Source organism: Nesoenas mayeri, assembly GCF_963082525.1.
Source record: "Nesoenas mayeri genome assembly, chromosome: 27".
In the NCBI taxonomy this organism is placed as follows: Eukaryota; Metazoa; Chordata; class Aves; order Columbiformes; family Columbidae; genus Nesoenas; species Nesoenas mayeri.
In genome coordinates this window covers 2,453,679-2,477,871 of record NC_137555.1, presented here as the reverse complement: position 1 = coordinate 2,477,871, position 24,193 = coordinate 2,453,679, and the positions used below count along the sequence as shown (strand labels likewise).

General features: G+C 46.7%; 1 protein-coding gene across 2 annotated transcripts in view; it reads right to left on the bottom strand.

Annotated features, from left to right (window-relative positions):
• Positions 1-334: 334 nt before the first annotated feature.
• DPYSL2 (dihydropyrimidinase like 2) overlaps positions 335-24,193 on the bottom strand; it is a 44,944-nt gene continuing 21,085 nt past the window's right edge. For both annotated transcript variants that reach the window (XM_080360183.1, XM_080360184.1), the window contains 11 exons: positions 14,665-14,829; positions 13,464-13,525; positions 12,667-12,747; positions 11,735-11,803; positions 8,678-8,798; positions 6,007-6,163; positions 5,710-5,851; positions 5,318-5,488; positions 2,796-2,975; positions 1,260-1,425; positions 335-663 (listed from right to left, as the gene is read on the bottom strand). In XM_080360183.1, coding sequence (XP_080216309.1) covers positions 572-663; positions 1,260-1,425; positions 2,796-2,975; positions 5,318-5,488; positions 5,710-5,851; positions 6,007-6,163; positions 8,678-8,798; positions 11,735-11,803; positions 12,667-12,747; positions 13,464-13,525; positions 14,665-14,829 — 1,406 coding nt within the window. In that variant the 3' untranslated portion in view covers positions 335-571. The remainder of the gene's footprint in view (positions 664-1,259; positions 1,426-2,795; positions 2,976-5,317; positions 5,489-5,709; positions 5,852-6,006; positions 6,164-8,677; positions 8,799-11,734; positions 11,804-12,666; positions 12,748-13,463; positions 13,526-14,664; positions 14,830-24,193) is intronic.

Here is a 24,193-nt window from a genome sequence, read left to right as displayed (position 1 = left end):
ACTCAGCGGCCTCAAAGGCGGCGGTGGGGATGGTGACACACAGGCCGGGATGGGTGTCCCTCTGCGCTTCTCTAGCTATTCTGCTGGAACACAGAACCCTACGGAATATCCAGTTTTAAACCCTTGAACTACTCTTCTGCTTGACATTTAAAATTTAAAAAAAAAAGCTATTTTAAACATTTATTATTTCTTTATTCCTTTTTTTTTTGTGTGTGTGTGTCTTAAAGGCAGCTCCCGGGAAATTCACTTTGTCCTTCCTTTATTAAAAGAAAGATGCTGAATGGGACAGAGGCCACATATCTCAAACATCCTCTTTACATTTACTTTTGCGTGTCAGAGGTGTCAAAACGGGGTTTATTTCCTTAAATGTGTAGTGGCTGAGGGGGGGGAAAAGTGAGAGGGGTTGGTGAAGATGAGGAGGGAATCTGAGGGGACTGAAAGAGGCGCCTTACTTCAGCCCCCCCTCACTGGTTGCCCGCAGTAACTGTCACAGGCTCTAAAAGAATCAATAAAGGGTCTCCCGGTGCCCCCGTCCCCCGGTCCGCTAGGCGGGCACAGAAGGGGTCGGTCCTTAGCCCAAGCTGGTGATGTTGGCACGTCCGCCCGGCGGCGCCACGATGCGCTGGGTCGTGCGGCGGGGGATGTTGTCATCGATCTGTGCCCCTGCGGGAAGGAAAAGCAACGTCAGGTCCGCCCCACGCACCGAGAGTTTGATGTGAGTGAGTCAGGAAGGATGGCTGCACTGAAACCCATGGAGTCCTCTTAGGCCAGGCTTAATGGTGTGCATCAAAACGCAGCATCTTGGGAGGAAAAGGCCTCAGTGCCCTCTACAGCGCTTTAATTCTGCTGAAACCTGTTCTGCATGAATAGCTCGGAACATCTGAGCCACCCAGCCCTGTGCAGATAGCAGCTGGCTGAATGGTTTTCCCTTAGCGATTCTTTTTTATCCTTCTTTTCTAGTTCTAGTGCACTGAAATGGCACGCTGAGAAATCAAATCTGCCGCATACCAGAGCCACAGCTGGGCTGAGCTGGCAAAGCTCTGCTGAAGCTGGTGCCAGCTGCCCTCTGCACACACCCGGCCGAGGGCTGTGTGACAGCTCCTATCCTGCTCTTCTTCCTTTCTAAATGGATAAGCTCCGAGCTAAAATACGCACCACAGTCTCTCTCATTGCCTTGCAATTTCAGCAGGATTAATTCAGAGCATGGCAGCATAAACAAGACGTGATTTCAAATAATTTAGCCCCGTCAAAATGCGTACCAGACAAGCTGAAGCCAGACTGGTGCAGGTTCCTCACGGGTGGCGCCTGCTGTTTGGCAGGAGATGTCTTAGCTGAAGATGCTGGTGTGACGGTCTTGGGTGTCACTGACACTTCGCAGACGGGTCCGTCGTAGAGGCCTCGAGGGACACCCCGCAGCTCGGCCAGCTGCAAAACACACAGACAGGGAGCGCGCGGGGTCAAACCAGCCTTCACAACAGCCCAAAACAGCTGGCCAGATGTCACTAAGCCAAAGAGACACATTTCTGTGCTGCTCCCGGGGCAGTCGCTGCTCTCTGAAGCAGCACGGATAAAAGGAAAGACACCCAGGGCTGCTGCGGATCCAGCTCTTTGCTGGTTGGTGTGAGCAGCCTGGAGAAAACAGACGGTTTGACCCTTGCACCATGAGTTCTGTCCTTTAATGAGCTCAACCCACTTGTTGTAGACGCCTGGCAACTCTCAAATAAACTTATTACTCAGCCCCAAAAAGCAAAACAGCACCAAGACAGAGGTAGGGCTACTTAAAGAGGAGCCTGGCGAGCTTCACAGCGCCAGCTTGGGAGCTTCGGGCTGGCTTAAATGCAATTATTCCAGTTGAGATGCTGCCCAATTGGATTTATAGGTCAGACCTATTTCTGTGTTAACACCAGAACGTAACAGAAACCACAGATCTGTCCTCCACGGTCCTGAATTATTTGAGGCTGTAATTTTGATAGCTTGCAATTCCTTCAAAAGAATAATTAAGGGAAGAGCATTTGCAAGGAATGTGAAGATTACCTGTGGCCAGCAGAACCAACACAGCTCTGTTTTTATCTGGGAGAAGGCAGCACTTCAAACATGAAGATGCTTTTCTTCTCAGAAGTGTGACTTCTAGAAATAGACTTCTTAAAGTCTCAGCAACTCAGTTGCAGCAGAGTTCAGTGTCATCTCCATCAGTTTTTACCAACTGAAGTCATATCAAAAGGCAGTTTCTGCTCTGCATGGGTGTATTGTACAAAAACACTTTCCCAACTAATTTAGCCTCTTATAAATAGGAAATTCTCACTTTTCAGCAGTCCGTAGGCTGTGCCTGTGACTCACCAGTCACCAGACAAGAGCATCTGATCACATCTGACAGAAGGAAAAGCAGCATAATGCATTCTAGAACAATAAATGAGAAATCTAAACTGCTGCTGAAAGGTTTGCTATATAAATGCTATCAATAACTCTTCTTGGTACTCCTGTGACAGGAGAAGCCTGCTGGGTTATTCGCAGATTGACTCATGTCCAAACTGGATAGACCCTGGTCTAGATGTCCCAAAACACAGAAAACCAAAATTTGCAGAAAATCCAAGCTCAAGCCAAAGCATATTCCCGGCATGACTCAAGTGACGAGCAAAAATGAAAGAGGAATGAGATAACTACGGCTCCTATCCAGGGAACGCTTTCTGCTGCAGAAGTGTGTGTTTGCGAGCCAGGGGACAGCATCTGTTTTCCACCCGCTTTAACTCGGGACGTTCAGTCGGAGAACAAATGCGCGTCCAGCCGTTTGTACCCACCCTGCTCCTCGCTTTGATGCGCTTGTAAACGAAGTCAGGGAAGGGTTTCCTGGGGATATACCGTCCGGATCCCTCGGTGACGTGCAGATTCCCGTCCTCCAGCACGATCTTGCCCTGGCTGATCACCACCAGCGGGGACCCACGGCACTCCATGCCTTCAAAGATATTGTACTCCAGAGACTACGACAAACAAAAAGACAAGGTGAAGCAAATATGTTCATCCCAGCAATGCCTGCTGGGCGTTCATTAGCTTTTGCTAATTGCCAAAGTTTTCAGGTCAGATGGAAATAAACCCGACAGCGTTTACCTGCATTGTATATGCTGTGGTTTAATAGAAAGGCTGGTCTTTACTATCAGCCTAAATTTATTGAGCATTTGAGGAAATACAGCTTCAAATGAGAATATCTCAAAGCCTACCTGCTTGAATGCATTTAGGCACCTTTCTCTCTTCTGAATTGTGGGGGATTTAAGAGCCAAATGAAGTTTTAAATGAGTTTCATACTAAAAGTAATGTTAATTTTGGAAAGCTGTATTTCAAAGCAGTGTTTTGGTTGATGGGTGAGGGACCAGGGCAATCTTGTTTTACTCTTAATGGGATTGCTCATCCTCAATTAACAGGATTGGAAACATTACACCATGGAAAAAAGACAAGTTTTAAAGGAATTACTGAGAAACGTCCCACCCATGAAACCTCCTGAAACAAGAGGCACTACAACCATGTTATTTGGGGACTGTTACTCTAGTGACCATCTCTGAGACAAATCCAAGTCTTTTTTACTGAGTTAATAACAGAGTTTGCTCCTGAAGTGTGTTATAAGTATGGGTAGGCTTGACTGCAGATGTACAATTAGCTAGAACGGCGGTTCAACCAACACTGAACTGGGTCCAGTCCGAAAAAGAGCCATGGGGGCAAAGAAGGAGGCTGGTTTAGAAGCCTGTGAATTAGGTTGGTTCCAAGAACAACATCATCTCCCTTTCCAGCTCCTCATGTTTCCTTGCCAGACAGTGGCAAGAGCAGTGTGAATTCTTGGAAAAACATCCGTATGTTGCTCTAGCATTTAAAAATGTAACGATCATCTGATGCCACATAATCACTACGTCTCCCTGTGTCGCAGCAACTGTTCTGCCTGACTTTCAAAGGGGCTTTTGTCTTCTACTTGACCGAACCAGGATGCCTTGGCTCTAAAGGCATCACTCGTATCCATGAGGAAATTTAGAGTCCAATTAATTTCCTAGCGACAACAGCCATTAAATGGCAATAAGTGTCAAATACTCAATCCAGCAAGCTGCTTTCAGCCCTTTGAGACGCTCATGAGCACAAACCGAGGTTCAGACCACCAAATTCAGCACCTAACAGTGGTACAACCCTGGGTCCCTGCTCTAAGTCATTCCTTTCCAGATTGGAGGTGTGATGTGTCTGGAAGCTCCTCTACGGTGATTGAAGCGATTGATCCAGACTTCTGAGTCCGGACGCCTCTGTTGGACATCCAAGCAGAGGCAGGATGAATCCAGGCCATCTGTGACCAATTCTGACACAGAGTGAAATCACGGGGAAGTGAACCAAACCTTTCAAAAAAGTTTCTTTGTGAATGTGCCCAGGGATCCAAGCGTGGAAGAAAATGTTGCTCCTTCAGCTCCAGAGTGAATGGAAGCATTCACGGAAAAAAAGAACAAGGAGTTTTTTCCAGGGAAACATTCCATAGGTTCATCGCCAGCAGTGAAATAAGTCATCAACAAATGCAAACAGTGGTTGCTTTCTCTGAGACAGCGCTCAAATGTCACAGAGAGACTCCAACCAGCCCTTTGCACTGGGACCGTTCTGCAGTTTCCCACGCGGTGGGACAGATTTTTCACTGGAGGAGCCAGGTGTAAGATACGGGACACAGCTGTAGGACATGGGTTAACAATGTCCCTAATGGTGCCACCACAAAGAAACAGGAGGAAGGTTTGGTTAGTCTGGGTGCTGCCTTATGCTTCCCTGTGCCAGCTAACATTGGGATGATCACCAGTAAAATCACGTCTGACTCCACACACACGTGCCAGATCGGTACGCGGTGTAAATCCACTCAGACTAGTAGATCTGGATCAGATCTCCAAGGTGTCCACGAGCTGATGAGCTTCACTGACCCCAACTAGAAAAGGGGGAGTTCACATTCCCACTGCTAGCGAGCCAGATGGTCATAAACGACACACTGTGATAAGAGGCCTTTTGGTATTTTAGAGGACTTAAAGAGCTTTCTGTGCGCTCAGATTCAAACATCCAACGCTCAGAAAGAGCAGACAATCTCTCTGCTCCAAGGGGAGTCTCTGGGGATTCATGTGATTTCAGATTTGGACTCAGTCGTCTTCCCTTGTGCTCACACAACAGAGCTGTACTGGGTGTAAGACAGAGAGGGCTTGGGGCATGGAGAAAACAAAGCCCTGAGTTGTCATGAGCTCTAGTTCTTGGCAGCACAATCTGGCGTTACAGGAAGACAGAAGGAAATGAGCAGCAGAGCTCACATTGTAGAAAATATCCTTACTATGTTATGAGTCTTGGCAGAGATTGTCTTGACGCTGTCGGGATCCCAGATAACCAGATCAGCATCCGAGCCCACCGCAATACGGCCCTTCCGCGGGTACAGGTTGAAGATTTTGGCTGCGTTTGTGCTGGTCACGGCCACAAACTGGTTCTCATCCATCTTGCCAGTCACCTGCGGAAAGACAAAAGGTGTCACTGCATTAGCCAGGTGGGGAATACTTCAAACTGCAAAGAGCTGACAGCACAGAGGATTCCAAATGATCTCTGCAGGGGCAAAAACCTCAACTGGAAAGACCATAACAAGTGTCTGGGAGGAAATGATAATATAAAGCTGCAGCTCCTTCAGCTCTGAATGTCTAGTTGCAGCCTGAGCCTAGGACATAAGTGACATACCACAGCCTTATCCCAGATGATGGACATCCTCTCTTCAGTCCCATTGGTTCCTTCAGGGATGAGGGTGAAGTTGTCCTTCCCAACAGCTTTCTGAGCAGTGTTGAAGGTGCAGTGGCCACTGCCAGTAACTTGGAGGTCTCCACTGGAAAAGACAATGATAAGTATTGAAGATATTTTATTGTCCCAGGTTCACTCCTAAAGGTAAAACAGCCTTTTGCTTGCTGGCAAAACCAGCTATTAATCACCCACTTGTCTCATGATAAAGCACACGGTGTATGAACACAGAGCTCTACTCACCAGGCCAGTAGCGAGTTGAGAAAATCAGGAGTGGTTGGGTCAGGACTCAGTGGTGGGGAAGTAACAAAAGCTGCTGCCTTGGCCCAGTTCTTGCTCCAGTAGTGAGATCCATCGGTACCCAAGCTGGCTGTGATGGGCTCTCCATACACCACGGTGCCTACAGGACAGGGACACAGACAAATCCAAGAACCTTAGGAAAGATGGTGATGGGAACTGTAAGAGTGTGAGGAGATCCATTCTGACCCAGAAGGGATGTGGAAGAAAAAGAATGAAAAAAAATAGCACCTGCAATATTTTTATAGATGTGTATGTATTAAAGATCTAACAAGGCTGGGTTTCTTGGAGCAGAGAAGAAAAAGCTCCGATCAGGAAAGTTTCCTGCCAACAGAAAAGCCCATCACAGACCTGGTTGACAAATGCAGTGATTCCCCCAAGGGTACACAGCAAATCTGTGGCAGAACTAGGAAATTAAACTGGATCTTGTGCCTCTCCGTCCAGCGTACCAACCACCAGTGCATCCTTCCTCCTCATTAACGTTTTTGGAACCACATGAAGGAACAGCAGATCCTTAAGGCCACGATACTTCGCAAGCTGGAATGCACCAGCAACATCTGCACACCAAGCAGATGCAAGACGCTGCGACTTCAAAAGCGGCGCAAGCCGGTAGCCCCACAGATCTGCTCACCAAATGCAACCTTCCCGAAATCTCTGGGCCTATCCATCTGGTTCCCGAGCCCAGACACTTCATGTATTTGTATCTGCCTGCAAAACACGTGGGTAGTTAAAATATTAACCCTGAACGCTTCGATCAGAAAAGAGTGGCAAAGGCGATGCCAGAAGTGGTCAGAGGGTCTTACGCACCTCACCATGCAGATTACAATACAAAGGCTATTATTTGAGCTACTGTTAGGTGTATAGGCTCTCAGGGAGCTGGGAAAGATGCATTAGCTGAGGCAGAACGACGCATTAACTGGGTTCACACTGCTTCCAGGACCACACTGGAAGGTGTAGGAACACACTGGGTGTAGGAACAGCCTTTGTGGGGGGATCCAGCAGCAGAGGAAGCGGCCGGCTGACATCACTTGCCACAAATAGGGTTATGAAATCAGAACAAGGCAAAACACACGCTGGCTATTAATGGGAGGCCTGTTGTGGGCCAATACATTGGGAGGATTGTTTGAGCTCCCCAATCTGCCAGCGACAGAGTCTGCAGGGAATCTCCTCCATACAAATGCCACTGGGAACATCTGGCTTTAAATAACATTCGTTCTTTTCCATTTAGCAAATCAATTCTGGTTTGTTTTTGCCTTGGATAGTCTTGAGTTGTGTTTCCTCTGTTGCTTGGGAGGGCAAGACTAATGTGTGTGGCCCTCCTGGGTTACCCAGTTGGGTAACTGCACATCATTTAAATTGAATTATTTAAATTAAGGAACAGAGAACGGCATGCCGTTTATACCCCAAATTCTCCTTATAAGGAGAAAACGCAATCTGAATGAAAACTGTGTATGCTGGTTCACTCAGGAGGCCCGGTAAAGTGAGTTCTGTGGATCATTCACTTGGGACAATCAAGAGTAACATCCAGCCAAGTCGGGGTGTGTTTTATAGCTCCTGCAATGTAAGTGTATGATCCCTCGTCCCAATGCTCCTGTCTACTTGCCAGCTAGTGGTCAAAGGGTCAGCAAGCGTGGCAAGAAGGTGGTTTTCTTGCTGTTGCATCTCTGTGGTGTGCGTGTCTCCAGTACTTCACCTAGAAAAAGGCAGAGATGCTTCCCTGGCTTGTAGGATTGAGTTGCACAGCCATATCAAGTTGTTTTCTGGGGTAATGCAACACACAGCCAATTCTGCATGTCAACACATCCCATGTCAGCATTGCCTCCACTAACAGAACAAGGAGAGGAAGGTTCATCCCAAACAGCTTGAGCTGCTTCCATACCACGAACAGGAAGAGATGCCTTGGAAATCAGTGCTCCTCACCAACTCTGAACTCATTTAACAAGAATCATGGGACCAAAACACTTCTGAGCCAATACACACACACAAATCTGTTTGCTGCGGTAGGAAATCAGCTCTTCTCACACCAAACACCCAGATGGAAAGTGATGTCATTTGTATATCCATTCAGGTTTATTTAGACTGCATAGAATTAAATCCAACTTTTCTGAGCAAAGAAGGAGGAAAATCATCCTTCCTGCTTATTCACCCACCCAGAACTGCTTTAAATAGAAATGAAGGGTTTAGTCACAGAATAAAGCAGGGAGCCAGGCGCTTGTAACCCTTGCTCCTTGGGGGCAAGACAGCATGGTGAGGACTTGGGAGAAGCTACCACATCTCTGAGAGCAGCTCAGTTCCCTCACAGGCCTCAGATTAATTAAATGGAGACAGCATGGAATCACTCTGTGATAACATGAAGGCACGTGGTTTAATGCGGTAGGATGAGTGGGGAGAAAGAGGATCTAGGTCGAACAGAAGAAACATCTTCTGGCACTGATACGACCCCTGAATACTTGTCTGTGGGAGATGAGACACAAGCAGTTGCTTGGGACGTTTTAAGAAAGAGCCTGGACAATAACACTGGAAAAAGAAACCCTTTCTGTAGAGATGAAGCTTATGCTGGCAAGGAGTTGAACTGCATGAGCTAATAGGGTGCTGCTATCCAAGGGAAATAACTTACCCTTTTTCCTGGCTTGAGCAATGACATCAGCGGCACTTTTGCTCATCACCTTGGTGATATAAAGGGGGCAGTTGGTTTGGTTGGCGATGGTTATTGCCCGGTTCACAGCCTCTGCCTCCACCTGAGAAATAAAGTCAGCGGCAGGTTAGTACAGTAACATCCCAGTGTGGCAGCGCATCCCGTTCACCTTTGGAGGGTCACAGCAAAACAGGCTGTGCAGGGACAACAGGAGAGACTTTCCCCCTCTCTGGTTGTGAGCCAGAAAAATGTACAGTGTAATCACGATAATTAAAACACCATCGAGCTGCAGTCTCCTCTCATTACTATGTTTTCTCCCAGGCTGCTTCAAAGTTTCTCTGCAAGTAGACTACGTTCTGAAATAACAGCCCAGGTGCTCAAGGTCAGAGTGATTAAGCCCCTTCTTTAACCCAGACAAAAATAACCAACTAAACGTTGACTCAACAAAACTATTCATGTCCCAGCCCACGCACAAGAGAGATGCTGAAGCCACATACTCTGGTAAGCCACGTTTGCAAAGCAGCCTCCTAAATTGTACCCTCCACTACAACATCTGGCTTGGGATCTGACAGAGTGTGAACCACCCCATAAATCAACTACTTTTTGTTGCATGCGTGGAGAGAGAACCTCAGCAAGACCAAGGGTCACTTTACAGCCTTAGAATGAACATCATCACTGCAGACTTTTGCAGATCACACATCTTTAGCAAAGCCGTCCAGATGACAGATAAAACAACAGGGCAATGCTCACGGTGCCTACCACGCTGGACCTGAGGTTTCCCACTTGCAAAGCAGGGATAAAACAACACACACCACCATATTTTTGACCAAAACACATTTGAGCAACTGCTAAGCAGGAGGAGATGATTTTCTGCACAAGGCTGCTGAATTCCTGCCTTGTGCCCAGATGCTATGGTGACAGGCACATAACAATAACCCAACGACTAGTCCAAAGGGGAATGTTTGCAATTACCAGTACGCACTGGAAGCCCTAGCACAGCAGTTCTATTGGAAAAAAGAAAGACAGACATTTCCTGGAGCACTTGGACTGCTCTTGCTTTTGGCGTTTTTGTGGCTACAAGAAAAACAAAAAGTGATGGATTGCTCTGAAAAGTCATCGCAGAATCATCTGAGCTATGAGGGGGAGTCTTCCAGAAAGTGATGGGTGATGCTGACCTGGGATGGTGGTGCCTTAATTAAGGATCCCTTTGCTGGCCGGAACAACATGCTGAATACCATCACCTTGGCTTAGCCCAGGTTCTTGAGGTTAACGAGTTAAAGCCATGAGTCAGCGGTGAAATTCATCCCTCCTGCTCCGCCTGGGAACTGAGAAGATGTGGATGCTCCGAGCAAGACACAAACGCAGACGGCCAGACCCTGAATGCTCCGCTCTGAGGCAAGTCTCACTGAATTGAGTGGGAGCTTTGATTTAGCCTTGCTCAACAACTCCTGCTAGTCTGTTGTAGACAGAGGTCTGAATTAAGCAGCTCTTCAGTAAGATGACAATCATCCTAAGTCCTTAGGGCAGGTTGTACACTCTGTAAGGGGCTGTGTGAAAAGCCAGTTTTAGTGTTAACAGCACCCCAGAGGGACACCAAGAAACGTCCACTCCTACTGAACTCAACAGGAATTGCGGATCTGCTGCCCCCTCGGAATCTGGCCTTTGTCACCTGCCAGCTCCAAGGGAGTTGTGTGTGTTTAAAAACACTAAGTTACACCCACATTGGAGATAAGGGGAGGGAACCAGATGACATCGTTTCCTGCTCTGTTTCCTATGACTTTCGGGGAGGAAAATTTTGGACCAAACGCTTCCGCCTGGGGCAGACGGCGCAGCTGAGTTCAGCTGCACAGAGCTGCCCAGCGACGCTGGGAAAAGGCTTTACTGGTCCCCATTTGAGCCAGGCACGTGTCCTCACGCAGCCTTCCTTGCTGTATTGAGAAAGAACACATTTCCGCACAGATGTAACAAACCACCCAAGCCAGGGAGCCACGGAGTTCACGCTTTAAAGCTGCTGCTGCGCTAAGGATGAGCTTTGAAGTAGCCAGACAAGACTTGGCCAGTTTGATGGCCAGACCCTTCAATTTAAGGAGCAGCCTTCCTTTGAAGTCAACAGAAGTTTAGGGGTGCTCCACAGATGAGCCCCAAGTGTCGTGTCGGCATCTGTTCCCGTTTCTCCTGACGCAAGCCAAAAAATATGTAAAACAAACCCAAAAATGCAGGAGTGAGTGGGCGGAAAGCTCAGTGCAAGTGTTTGCTCACAACGTGCAGGAAGCACAAAATCCCAGCTCCCGGAGCCAAACACAAACTCTGCGAGGATTCACACACTGCCCAAGTCAAGCGTTTTGTTTTCCCCTTCTGCATTAAGCAACTGAGTGATTTATGTTCCTACTGAAATGTCTCTGGATGCTGCTTGTCTGAAGCAAGGGGAAGAAACAGAGAGGGAGCGCGAGGAGCACGTGTGGATGATCTCACACCCCCAGCTGCCACATCTGGCAGTCAGCAAAGCCCCGATATCTTCCTTGTTGGAACAAAAAGAACGGCTTGTACATAACGGATGGACTTCTGGAAGCCAGAATGCCATAGCGAGATGTCCAGCGTAGAGACACTGAAAGACTGGAAATGAAGAATTCAGTGGGAACCAACCAGAAAAGCAAAATGTTAAGGTTCACTTTAGATATCTGATATTTGGGTAGAGACTTGATAGACCAACTCAATCAACTGAAAGAGATGAGCTTTACCAGAGGGTGAATCACATCTTAGGCTGGGTTAATTACTCTCTGGAGATGTCTCCTTCTCCAGTACAGAAGATGAGGGGGCTTCTCAGTTCCTCATAAGTACTCATAGCGGTTAGTTTCTAGAAGGGACTAGTCACTAGTTAGTTCCTAGAAGCATGTTATCCTCTTCCCATGCAGCAATAACCTTTACAGCCAGGATGAAATTGTGTTTCTGGCCACATTCATCCCAATATGAAGGTACCTGATGGCAACACAGAAATCTTATAAACTGGGGGTGTAAATGCAGAGGCAGTAAAGTCCTCACCTCTTCGGGTCTGCTCAACACGTGCCCTTCAGGACCTGTGATCCCCAGTTCCAGGATCCTTTGCTGCTCCTGAGGCCGAGAGAAAAAAGAGCAGAAAAAGGATTTAAAGCAACATGGGTTTTTGTTGCAAACACAGCTGTTTGACAGAGGTACAAGCGAGATCCGAGGCATCCGTGCAAGCTAATCATCACAAGGGGCTTTACAGAAGGGCCTTACAACCAGAGTCCCGTCCAGCTTCCCCGGCTGAGAATAACCAGAGCTCACAAAGCCCTTGCTGATTTGTTCACAGGAGGTCAGGGAAACCTTGTATTTTGATTTGTTTCCCACTGGGTTCATAACCCCTCAACTTTCACTACTCGTTTGCATCTATAAAATCATCTCTAAGATGTGGCAAAAGGGGATCTCATGAAAAAATCATCCTGCAAGTGCAGCCAACTGGGCTCAAAGACTCAGGTGGGCTCTTCCCCAGTCAGGCAATGCAGAAATCCTCCGCAACGCCAAGTTTTCATGTATAAAACGAGCTGGAGATGAGATTAAATCCAAATACATTATTAACATTTCTTCTTGGTTGCTGTTTAAAGGATGTACAGATCCCAAACCTCAGCATCCCTGGTACTGTATGAAGGGATTTCCTTTCCCTTCCCTGCGCTCAAGTTACCGCTGAACATTTTACTGGGCACAGTGACAGTCCCACCCAGACACAGTTTTATGGGGAAAAAGGCAAAGACAGCCATGAAAGCTGCCACAAAAACCTGCTTTATCAGTGGCAATGAAGGGGATAACACTTGACATACAGCTCTGCTTGCATCCTTGATACCGCTGTGCTATACTTGTAAAAGTCTTGGTGATTTTCTGTTTGCAAAGAAGGAATTAGATTTTAAATCCCTCCCAGCATTTTGAAGTTAATAATCCACAGAATAAACACAACATACCTCAGCAATAATGTCACCATTTTCAGCATGCACTTGTGCTGTTGCACCAATATCCCGGATTACGCTCAGGACCTCGTATATCTGGAAGAACGAAAACACGCGTTACAATATACCCTGAGTGGACACTCAGATACACACACCTATTATATAGTATACGCTGATACACACACCTATTATATAGTATACGCTCCAGTCTCCTTCAGCACCCAGAATACTGCAGAATGGCGATAACTGCCATACACCGCTGCCTCCCACACTGTTCCAAATGACTCCCAGGCATTCCTCTCCTCCCACCACATACAAACCACCCATCCCAACAATTAAATGTACCCAAACATCTCCACCAGAATAGCAAATGGGAGGGCAATTCCTTTTTAAGGTCCCGACGCCAGAAACCCACTTCTGGATCAGGATCCACTTGAGCTGATGAACACATAGCAGAGCTATGCCAGAGATCTCACTGTCCTGCCCTAAGCAGAAAGCAGCAATTTATAAAACTGCCACTGCTTCCACACCAAAGGAGCTGGAATAAAACCTCAGATCTCTCAAAATGAGGGCTTTGCCATTGCTTCCCCCAGCCAAGCGTTTCAGGGTTTGTTGTTGGGTTTATTTTATATTAAAAAAAATATCTTCAAACCAGAGCTCTGGGTACTGTTGCAGATCTTGGGTACTGTTACACATAAAAAGATTGAAACCAGAACAGAATGTCAGATCCAAGCGTATTAAAATTAAACCCGTATAAGAGACTAACACACGGTTTACAGCGACAAAAGCACGTGAACGTTAAGCCTTCCTACCTGAGAATCAGTTAGCTGAAAGCGATCTTTGAAAGCCATGTAAACCAAGAAGGAGTTCACACCTGGCAGAAAGAAAGCAAAGGGATTATGTTTGACATACCAACTGCATGCACAGAGAAAAAAGAGCAGGAAAACACTAAAAAAGAGCTACAAAACACACCGCTCCTTATAGAGAGATGTCCCCCACAATCAGCCCCCCAGCACTAATAATGGGTGGACACATAAATGACTCAAATCTGCTGTGAAATGTGGACACACGAGTGCGTGCACACCGGCACACGCGCTTTGACCAGACCACGGCGTAAAGCCGGGATCTCCGCAGCCATGTGGCATTTATTAGCGCAACTGATGAGAAGGGAGCAGCCTGCGCTCCAGCCGTGGGGACGGCCAAAGCCCTCGGCTCCCACTTCACAGGGAAATTAAGAATAATTCTGTGGATTCAGCACTGCAGGAGGTTGAGTGAAAAAATAAGCAAAATGCATTGCACACAAAAGCAGAGACCAGGCCTGGCTGCCCGATCCCTCGCTCCCTCCTGCGAGGGCAATGGGAAAGCTGTGTCTGTCTGTGTGTCCTACTGCACCGTGTCTGTACTGACCGACACACAGGGAGGTCTCCTAACTCAGCTTTCCCTCTCCTGCCTTCTGAACTAATTACCCGGCACCTACGGGAAAACGCTCATTGGGATGTAAGAGGTTGGGTTTTTTACATTACAAACGGGATGGAAAATTGCTCTAGTTTAAGGATGAAACGTCAAGGAAATTTAAAGCGGGGAAAAACCTATGAGGTCATTCTATTCAGCTCTTCTCCACTTTTAACAACTAGTGCTGGATTGTTTTTTCTAAGTGTGATTCTTCCCTTGTTTGCAACAGTGTAATGGTCAAATCAACCACCTACCTGCCGTAATGAAAATAAAAGGACCTCCACTGAACCAAGGTGCTTCTCTGCATGGCAGCAGTGAGATTCACCTCTGCAAATCAATGCTCATCCACCTCACACATTGCAACACCACCAGCGACACCAACCCCCTGAGCCCTCTCCAACAGCAACTGGCCAAACCTCCACCAGAAGCCAGAATGGGCCAAGTTAATGTCAGCGCCAAGAACAGCTTTATTGAGATGTTAAAGTAAAAATCTCCACAAGAGCCTGCCCTAAAAAATAAAGAGGGGAAAGGCTGCTTTGAGTTTGCATTAACTGAACTTACCATGGTCTTTAACCAGAGCTTCCATCTCCTCCTGGACACCTTTATGCCACTCGGTGATATCCACGTGCAGAGAGTAGTCGCAGCAGGATTTGCTGTCTGCCCATTCTCGCCACTGGTCGAACGCAGTCAGCAAACTGGTCCCTGGCTCAGGAACTACGTGATCAACTGGGAAAGACAACCGAAGCGTTAGTCAATGGCTGGCGCTGTAGCTTTCCTGGATGTCCAAGACAGAAAGCACGTTTTGCAGAGGCTGCCGCAAAAACACGACATCACCTTCCCCAGGAAATATTTGGGTTTGAAAGCCCTGGTTTCTGAAGCCCCACATCTGATTACGGAGCAGAAGCTGAAGGAAATACTTCAATTACTACAGCCTGTTTACTGCAATTGTTTGTGAAGGAAGCAAATGAAATTCCTGGAGCAGCAAAACTAAAGCACTGCAGAGCTCTATAAACACCACTCCCCTGTTTGGTGACAGATAAACAATGTCACAGGCAAGATCCCCTGTGAGCATCAATCAGCAGCTTCCAGGGCTCAGCACCTTGTGTTGCAGCAGTGTCTTTGTGCCTTTGGACACACTAGAAATGCGTCCAAAGAGTGTAAAGATGTTATTACTGCTGGCACGTACATGGTGACAACCAAGGAGTCCATGCATGGATCGGAGCTGCTTTGTGCTGCACATCCCAACCAAGAGAACCCTCCAGAGACACCAGCTCAGTCTGATCGTCCTTCTAACCTAACGCGTTCGGTCCAGCAGCAACTGTGTTCCCAGGCAGCTACAGGACATTCCACCAGCGCTGGAGATGCAGAACAGCCTCAAAGGGTAACAGAGATTTGGATCTGAAGGTCTAGCGTTCCTCCCAGTAATTTGAACAGCATTCCATGTTTCATTTGAACGCACGGCATCTCTAAGATCTTCACTACGCACACTGAAATTAAAGACACAAGCCAGCATCTCAGAAACTGAACTGCTGCTGAGAAAGCAGGAAAAGCCTGTGGGACTTCGGGGTCACAAACTCGGCAGGCACTGTTGGGGAGGAGGAGAGAGTCCTGGCTTGTTCTTACATGAAATCGCGCACACACACAAAAATTGCTTCAATTATCAGCAGATAAATTCAAGCAGTTTATTTTTAACTTCGCTGGTGAGTATCTGGGCTGCCATCGGCTCAGCAGCGAGCTCTAAATCACAGCTGGGATAAGAGACAAAGTCCTTAGGCTCGACTCTCAGTGAAGTACAAAGCTTTGCTTCACCCCCCAGGTTCAGCAGCCTAGATTTACTGCTTTTGCACTGCCTTAAGAACTAGATTTACACCAGGAGCTCTCGACCCGCTGCAAAAGCAATACTGCTCTCCTGAACAACAGCCGAGTCGGTAATGACATCCCCAACGTCTGAGATGTGCAAACGCTGCAAAAAGCCAAGAGGTTTTACCCAAAACGACGTTGCTCCTGCAAAGCTCTGCTCACCCCCTCTCCCTTCTGCAAAGGTGGCTATGGGATAGATATCAAAACAGTAGTTAAAATGTACTTTTCCAAAAGGCTTGTGTTTGCCCCTCGAAGGATGAGGCCAGCAGAGGCCGTGGGGCTCAGGAGGGGCTGGTGGCTGCTCCGATTGCCATGTCCTGCCCATGAGAGCAATCCGCACTACGAGAGAAAGCTCCGAAATCTGCGCAGTGGCTGCAATCTGATCAATAACGTGCTTTTCGGCACCCTCGGGAAAGGCGACCCCAACTTCATCAGCTGGAAAACTGCCCTGTCTTTTCAAAACAATCATCCCATTCCTGTTCCACGAGCTCTTCCTCCCCAGTGGTCAGCAACGTACCACTGGTTTCCAGACCGCATTGTTTCTTGGCCAGTACGTAGCCCCATGTCACTCTGCCAGAGTTAATCTTTAGCTTAAGTAGTATGAACAACAAGGAGGAAAATAACATTCTCTCTGCATTACCAATGGGATATGGAGAAAACCAAGCTTTTCACAAATGGCCAGCACCTTAACGCAAGAGTTGTCTTCCTCAGCTTACTAATTATAAAGCAAAAAAAGCTCATTTACTCTCTTACACATCATCGTAATAAATCCATCTCTACTTAGACCAAAGGTGCCCTAAGAGCTCTACCAACCCCGAGATGATACGTGGCTTACGGGCATTAGGAAATTCTGCCTGGAGGCACCAAGGGGTTAACACAGCAGAGTCTTCGCAGCCCAGCACGGAGCCCCCAGGAATGACTCTGGTGTCTCGGATCGGAGCTTTATCACCCGTTTATTTCATGCGCTGCCCAAGTCTGACTAATGGAGTTTGTGGAGGGAGTGGGAGAGGGGGCAAGGGAGCTCGATGGGATCGTTGACAAAGCCAAACCACAGCTGGTTGCAATAAGGGTAAGGGATGGAGGTAGCGGTGCATATGTGCATGAAAAGAAGCTCCGGGGATTAGGGGTATCTCATATGGAAGCTGTGCTGCTGACACATCTCATAGCAGCTCCCCTGAGCTCACCAATAGCCAAATCATCCCCACCAAAGCGGAACAGTTTGTTTCCATAGCAGCGCTGTGCCAGGTGAATATTACTGACCAACGACTTCGTTATATTCACATGGAAGAAGATGGCAAGCAGGCAGTGTCAATGTGCAAGGCAAGCCAAGAGCCTTCAAAGTCTGATGATTTAACCAGTCCAAGGAGAATCGGTGAAGGAGCCACACAGAGAACATCCCATGGGATGCCCGACACACAGCATCCTGAAGCGGGTAACAAGCTGTGTGGCCACAGCTGAGGCAGCAGAAGCAGTAGATGCTGCACATAAGGAAGGTGGATGTAACCCTAAGTGCTAGTCTAGAGGTAATTCAGATACAAATGCAAATGTCTCTTCAGTTCTACCATCCCTTGTTATGGAAGGGGCTGACTACATGGCAAGATCATGGCCTACATTCCTACCTGCTAGGCCTCATGGAAGTGTTGGGGTTTTTGGTTGTTATTGCAGTAAATTGTTGTTATTTTTAAGTAAAAACATAACATAAGTGAGAAGGAGCATAGATGCTTTAAAGGAGAAGAGCCAAGATTCTTTGCCTGATGTTAGAAGAACTGAGCATTGCAACTACTCCTGCCTATTGCTATGGACAGGAATCACCCGCACGCAGCTCCAGAGAAGTTCTTCCAGCCCTTAGCACAGCTCGAGAGCTCAGAAGAGAACAACAAGCTCTTTATTTAAGGTCCCTGTGCTTCAGAGCAGCCCAAAGCAGCTGATGAAAGCTCCAGCCGCTGTGTTCCCACAGCCCCGGCTTCCCAAGATGACCCTTGGGTATGATGTGCCGCAGGACCACGGACACAAGGTCTTCTGACCCACCGGAGCAGGCAGCAAAGCCAACCGTGGAGGCTTCCCATGCGAAAAGCAGCGTCCTGACCTCACTGAACCACAGCTCTCTAGGGAACCCGACAGCTTACGGATCCATCCTTCCTTCCTTCATCTCAGAAATCAGGAATGTTCAGTTCCTGGAGCGGCCTCACGCCCACAGGACGCGCTCAGGACAAACTGTTGCAATGTCGACTGTTGTCACCCCTTCGTTCTCTAGACCACGACAGCCTTGATCTCTTTGTGCTTCCGAGCCTGGATGTTTTCTTCCTGTTGCTGATTATTGCTGTAGAAATTATGTCAGCTGCTGAGGTCTGCAAAGGAAGTTGCCAGCTCCATTTAAGCTCAAAGCTTGCTCCAAAAACAGAAACAAAAGGAAAAAATCATTAAAGTATCACTTCATCAGCACTGAAACCTTCAAAGGAGGAATTAAGGAGCTTGTGGTCCTTGTAGTGGCTCCCTGAATCAGAGCGAATTTCAGGCCTAATCCTAATGTTTCTCTTTATTTAATATACACCCTCAGCAAGTTACACGGCAAAGCCAAAGTTAGGATGACAGTGGTTTCTCAGTTATGAACAGAAAACATTCTGCAGATTTATCTTTTAACCTTCGGAGATGCAGAATCCAAAAATGTAGCGGCCTGGTTGACAAGCTGGTTTATATTAGCCAAGCAACTGCTTTTTAAAAAGAAATACTTTTAAAGGATTTTGTATTATACAAATCATCTAATTTTTCCCTTGATAAAATACTGGGATTCCAAAATTACTGGATGGTCTGTTTGTCTTTATCTCAGACAAATGGAGCGTTCACCTCCCTCTGGAAGGCAGTCGGATCTCAGCACCTGCGCACCCGCATGCCGTGATTGTTCCAGCCACCATCACTAAGGCTCTTAATTACCCCTCCGACGTGCCTGGTTCTGCTCTCCCGTCATTACACATGGTTTTACGTCGCTTACAAGGTGCATCTGCTCTTTCTTCTGAGTATTTCAGCTCCCTCCCACCCACCATCCAGGGCTGGTTTTCTGCCTGTCTCGCTCATGATCCTTCGCTCCTCCTTGGCCAGATTAATCGGCTCAAGATTAAAGGCAGACAATAAGCCGGAGTGAGACAACAACACTAACCACTGTGAGCTTATCTGTGCGGCTTTAATATAGCAGAGCTGGCCCTCAGCCACCCTGAAATGTTATGTGTCCTGTGAGATGGTTGAATGCTGTGGGGGAGAGATAACAACCATCAGTGCATCCGTGTTAAATGAAAGGGGAAGGCAAAAACTTAGAGGAATTGATTTTAAGGCAACTTTCCAAGTATGGAGGAAGATAAAGTAGTATTGTTTTAACACAAGCATGAAAAATCTAAGTAGGGCAGGAAGAGCGACAGCATCAGCTTATAAAGCAGCAGCATTTACTATTCACGTCGCTGATCAGCATGTGTATTAAGGGTTGGCTTTGAGCATCTCTCGGTTCCTCACGCAGCCGCTCTATCTTCTCAGGTACTTCAAACCCACACGGACCCACTGGCTGCACAGTCCACTCAAAATGGTGCCAATCTCAGCTCTAAACAGCAGCTTTGTAAAGCCCTGTATCACAAATTGGCTCCCTCTTAAAACCTGGGTATGCTGTGCCCTTCTGGTCCTCAGGAGCTTTTCTGCAGCCGGGTGATATCTGCTCTGAACAAGCACCCGGGTTGAGAATGGAGCAAGTTATTGTGCATGGGCACGAGGGAACACACACAGGAGGCTGGGGAATTTAACTTTGAGATTGAAACCATAAAAAAATCCCATCTAATCTCTCCCTGGCACTTGGAAGCTCTCACAAAAATGCACTTGAAGAGCCATGCCTTCATATTTTTGACCTCTCGCTAAGCTCAAGAGAAATTATTGCTGCAGTGGGAGAGCTGAGCTCAGCTCTTAGGCTTGCCTTGAAAACAAAACTTAGCTTTTTGGATGGATGTCCTCGTGGGTGGGGATTAATGGGGTTTATAGCTTCCTGGTATTGTGGCATGTTCCATTTTCTGCTCTTTCGCATCCTGCCTCCTCTGAGCAGGCTCTGCCTTGTTAAAGCCCTTCCTGGCTTTGCTAGAAATAGCCCTTGGTTCCAGCTTTCCCCTGTACAGGTTTAATTACGTATTGTCTGAAGCATGAAATTCTTCTTGCTCTTCAGCTGATGAACACCACTAGCGGGAAGGAGAAAAACGGTTTGATATGGACAATATAAACGTGAATTAGGGTCAGATGTTACCAAAACTGTGTATGTAATAAAACCATGGATGAAGGGTTCCAGTTGCTATTATAAACTGCAGTTTTACGCATTATTTCCTGCTCCTACGAGCATTAAAAGTCCCTATTGTTTAAGAGGAGTTTATAAGGTGAAAATCCTTAACGTTTTGGCTTAACTGCTAGCAGGCAGATTTCTCCTACCCCCAAACTTTAAATAGCAGCTTGATCACTATAAACACATCTGCCTTTTTCATACTACTTAATCTTCACAGCAACTGCATGTGATGAAATCTGGTGAATTTATTGAGTTGTACATTTTGTCACAAGCCATTTTATTGAAAGGTTGTAATTAAATTCAGCCCTGGTAATTGCACAGCTCCCTACTTAGAAGTCTGGAGTTGCTGCTGGTCTATGGCTGCAGGATTCTCTGGGCACTGGTGTGAACTGGGAGCGATGCTGGGAAAGCGAGTGGAATACGTGATATGTATACGATATAAGTCAATATACGTGAACTGAAAGTCGGGCCTTTAACTCACCCAAGAAGTTTCACAGCAGATAATCCCATCATCACAGACCTTATTTCATCCAGAACTTTCAAACTCTCAGCTAGTAAAATCCCTTTTACTATTGGTCCTATATCATCATGACCCTTTTATATGTCAAGAAATTAAACTACCACAAGCTGCCTTGCCCAGTAACAAAGTTTTGCCCAAGTCAAGCCTTCCAGCAACAAGATTTCTGTTTGAGTATTGAACCACAACCGCCGGCTCACTGGCTCTGCAGCAACTTAGGCAAGAAAAAGACCTCAGCAACTCTTCTGACCTCAAAAATCCCCAATCGAGTCACCTAGAAGAGCCTCGCGCCTCCCACGTTCTGATTTCATAGCCTGTTCTTCCTCTAAACCACACTCCAGGTCATGTTTTTGATCTAGGACAAGAAAGGATAACGACAAGATGGCTTTTAAGGTCACTTTTTCATGTATCTGACATACCTGAGCTGATACACTTGAAGGTAACGAAAAGTCAAATGAAGAATTTTCTTAACAGTCTCATTCCCACATTGTTTTATCATTGTTTGTGTTTCTCCTCCAAGATACCGAAATAAAGAGCTTATTCTGAAGGGTAACAACATTTTGCACAGAACAGTATTTCCAGCGTTAATACAACTACGCAAGGACTGTTCGCTTGTCTGCGTCTGCCAAACCAAGGGAAGAAAAGGCTGAACGACACCGCATGTTGTTTTCTGTCAGTTTAGACCCAGCTTATTGGACTCCGTGCAGAGAATCAGAAGTTGGACCAGGCTCAGAAGAATTAGCCACATCCATGCTCCACTGATTACATTTACAGCCTGCAATGCTCTGTTATTCCCTCACTGATGTCATACAGATATTTCACTTGTCTTCTGAGCTGATTAGATCCAAAATATGATTAATAAGTTCATGCCAGCTGGACACAAATGTAAAGAATAGGGATCTGTATGTCCAAATTAATTAATAACCCACTTCAACAGCTGGAACGACTACGTATTTAGATCAGATCAAAAGAGGCTCAGTTTCTTTATAGAACAGGTTTATTGTACATCCAAGCTACGCTTGTGTCTCAGGAGGTCACCATGATGGAGGAGGTAGGAGCCAAGTTCAAAAGAGATATATTTAAGCGATTCCAAGATTTATTCTTCCTTTTAGGCTTACTCCGCACTTGAAGCCCATGAGGAAAGTACACAGGACTTCAAAGACTTCCATATAAATTGACCTGTAAACCTTGAGGGAACGGGACTGGGAAAAATCTCAACTCGTAGCCATGGGTTTCGAGTCAAAGCAAAACACAACTACAACACCACATCCAAGGGGCAAAAGTTTGATCAGAAACAAGAGGACGAAAGATGAAGCGCCGTAAGGCAGTTGTGTCCCTCTCAGGTCAGTGGAGATGTCCCCTGCCTGTCAGGCTTTTTCCACTAGCCGGGAAGCTGGAACAATTCTAGATTTGCATCACTGTCGCCAAGACCAGACTTGGGCCTCTCGGCCTCATTTGTTGCCCACGGTCGTCTCGGGGAGGGTTGGAGATGAAGAAGAACAGAACTGCTGAACGGGAACTTTTACAACGGGAATTTGTGATGGTTCTGGGAGGGCTTTATGTTTTGAGGACCAGAAAGATGAATTTTTAATCTGGGTATTTGCCATATAACCATCTCCCCTCGCTGGACAAGGACCAGATGCTTTGAGGCCGAGGTTTCCATCAATCGCCATCATCCCACTTCCTCTCTGCTAAGACTCTAAGAGCCCCCATTCTGCTCTCAGTTAAACCACTGGCTTTGACAACTGTCAGACAGAACTACAGACGAGGAAGCAAGGACTGATCCCGACCCGAATGTGCACGTGTCCACAGAGAAAACTGTGATGGGATCTGATGTGAAGGTGCAGCAAAACCTATTTTCTAACAAACCTATTGCAGGACGGTGATCAAGCAGCACATGGCCATTTTCTGACTACACGGACACTTCTAGTTTTCTATCAACTTTGTAAGGCTAATATTGCCTGCAAAAACAGCTATTGAGATTGCTGTAATAATAACAACCTGTAGCAGGTCCTAACTGGATGAGTTTAAATAAGAATTCTATGACACAACCCCCGGTGCTGAATTTCCTTCGTCCAGATCTGAAAGAGCCCTGGTCCAGCCTCCCGAGCACTCTGGTATCTCCTCAGGTCTATGAGACCCCCACAAAGCACCACGTCTGAGGGAGAAAAGGATGCGCTGCTGGGCATCACTTGATTTGGCCAACCCAAAGATGGACACTAAGCCTGGGGCTCTTCCAACCCAGGAACTGCTTAGGAAGACTCGTACATACAAGACATCACCTTTTACAAAGACTTTACAAAGCTTTTCCAGTTCCCAGTGGATAAGGAGTCTCTGCACATCAGTCTGAAAAGTCCTTTGTCCATCAGTAGCTGAGCTCTTCAAACACTGATACAAATCCTGAGAAATGTTATCCGAAATAAAGAAAAGTCCATTGGGGAGGTATCGTTAGCTGACAGGTATTTCTGGAATGAGATTTTTGATGCAATATTGGGTTACATTATCTCCTGCTGTGCGATGCTTTGGGAACTTTCCTCCTTCTTTTCCTCTGCACAAAAGCAGCGCTGTGCAATAACACAGGATGGTTCTCAAGGAACTCCTGTACCAGCTCACATTGCCTGCAGGCTGTGCCAGGGAATTTCATTCATATGTAAAACAACACAGAGTCCCCCAGATTCCAAAAATACACACACTGCACATATGTAACTGCTTCCAGGAGCAAAGCAATCTGGCGAAAATCTGCCCTGCAAGCGGTCAGGAAGGGAAACTTCCAAAGCACGGCCCTTTTTGATGGGCTTTGAAAAGTCACCGAGAGATCTCCCAGTTAGCATTTACATGCTAAAGTCTAATGGTTCCTCCTGTTGCTTTTAGGATGTGGGAAGCCAAAATCATTTTAGAAATACAGGGCTCACCTCTTTCTCCATCACAAAGGGGTTTTCCTTGTATTCCTGTCCTGGTAGTAACCAGAGCATCATGAGCTGCATGGACCAGCATCAGTGGCATCCAATGTTTCACTTATGAGGGTCTAGGTGAACTTAACAAACTCAAATTAAAGCTCGCAACCCCTCAGCAACAAAGTTGCCCCCCATTATGGACAGCTAGCAACTAGCATGGAGAAATTAAATGACAGAGGTAATCCTGACACTAACTGTTGTGTATCAAGGGAAGAAAAGAGTTTCAGGAAGCTGTAATTCTGAAGTGCATCACTGCATTCCTTCCAATGGGAGTTGGGGTTGTACAAAGACGCAGCCACAGCCCCAAGCTGGTAACAACTGGCAATTTAAAAGCATGATTAAAGTACGCTAGACAGGAGGGGCTAATTGGTATTCCTTAAACACTTCTCCCTCTCACCAGAAAGATTAAAAAACAATCCGGTTTCTAAGAAACAGATGGGATCTATGAACTGAAGG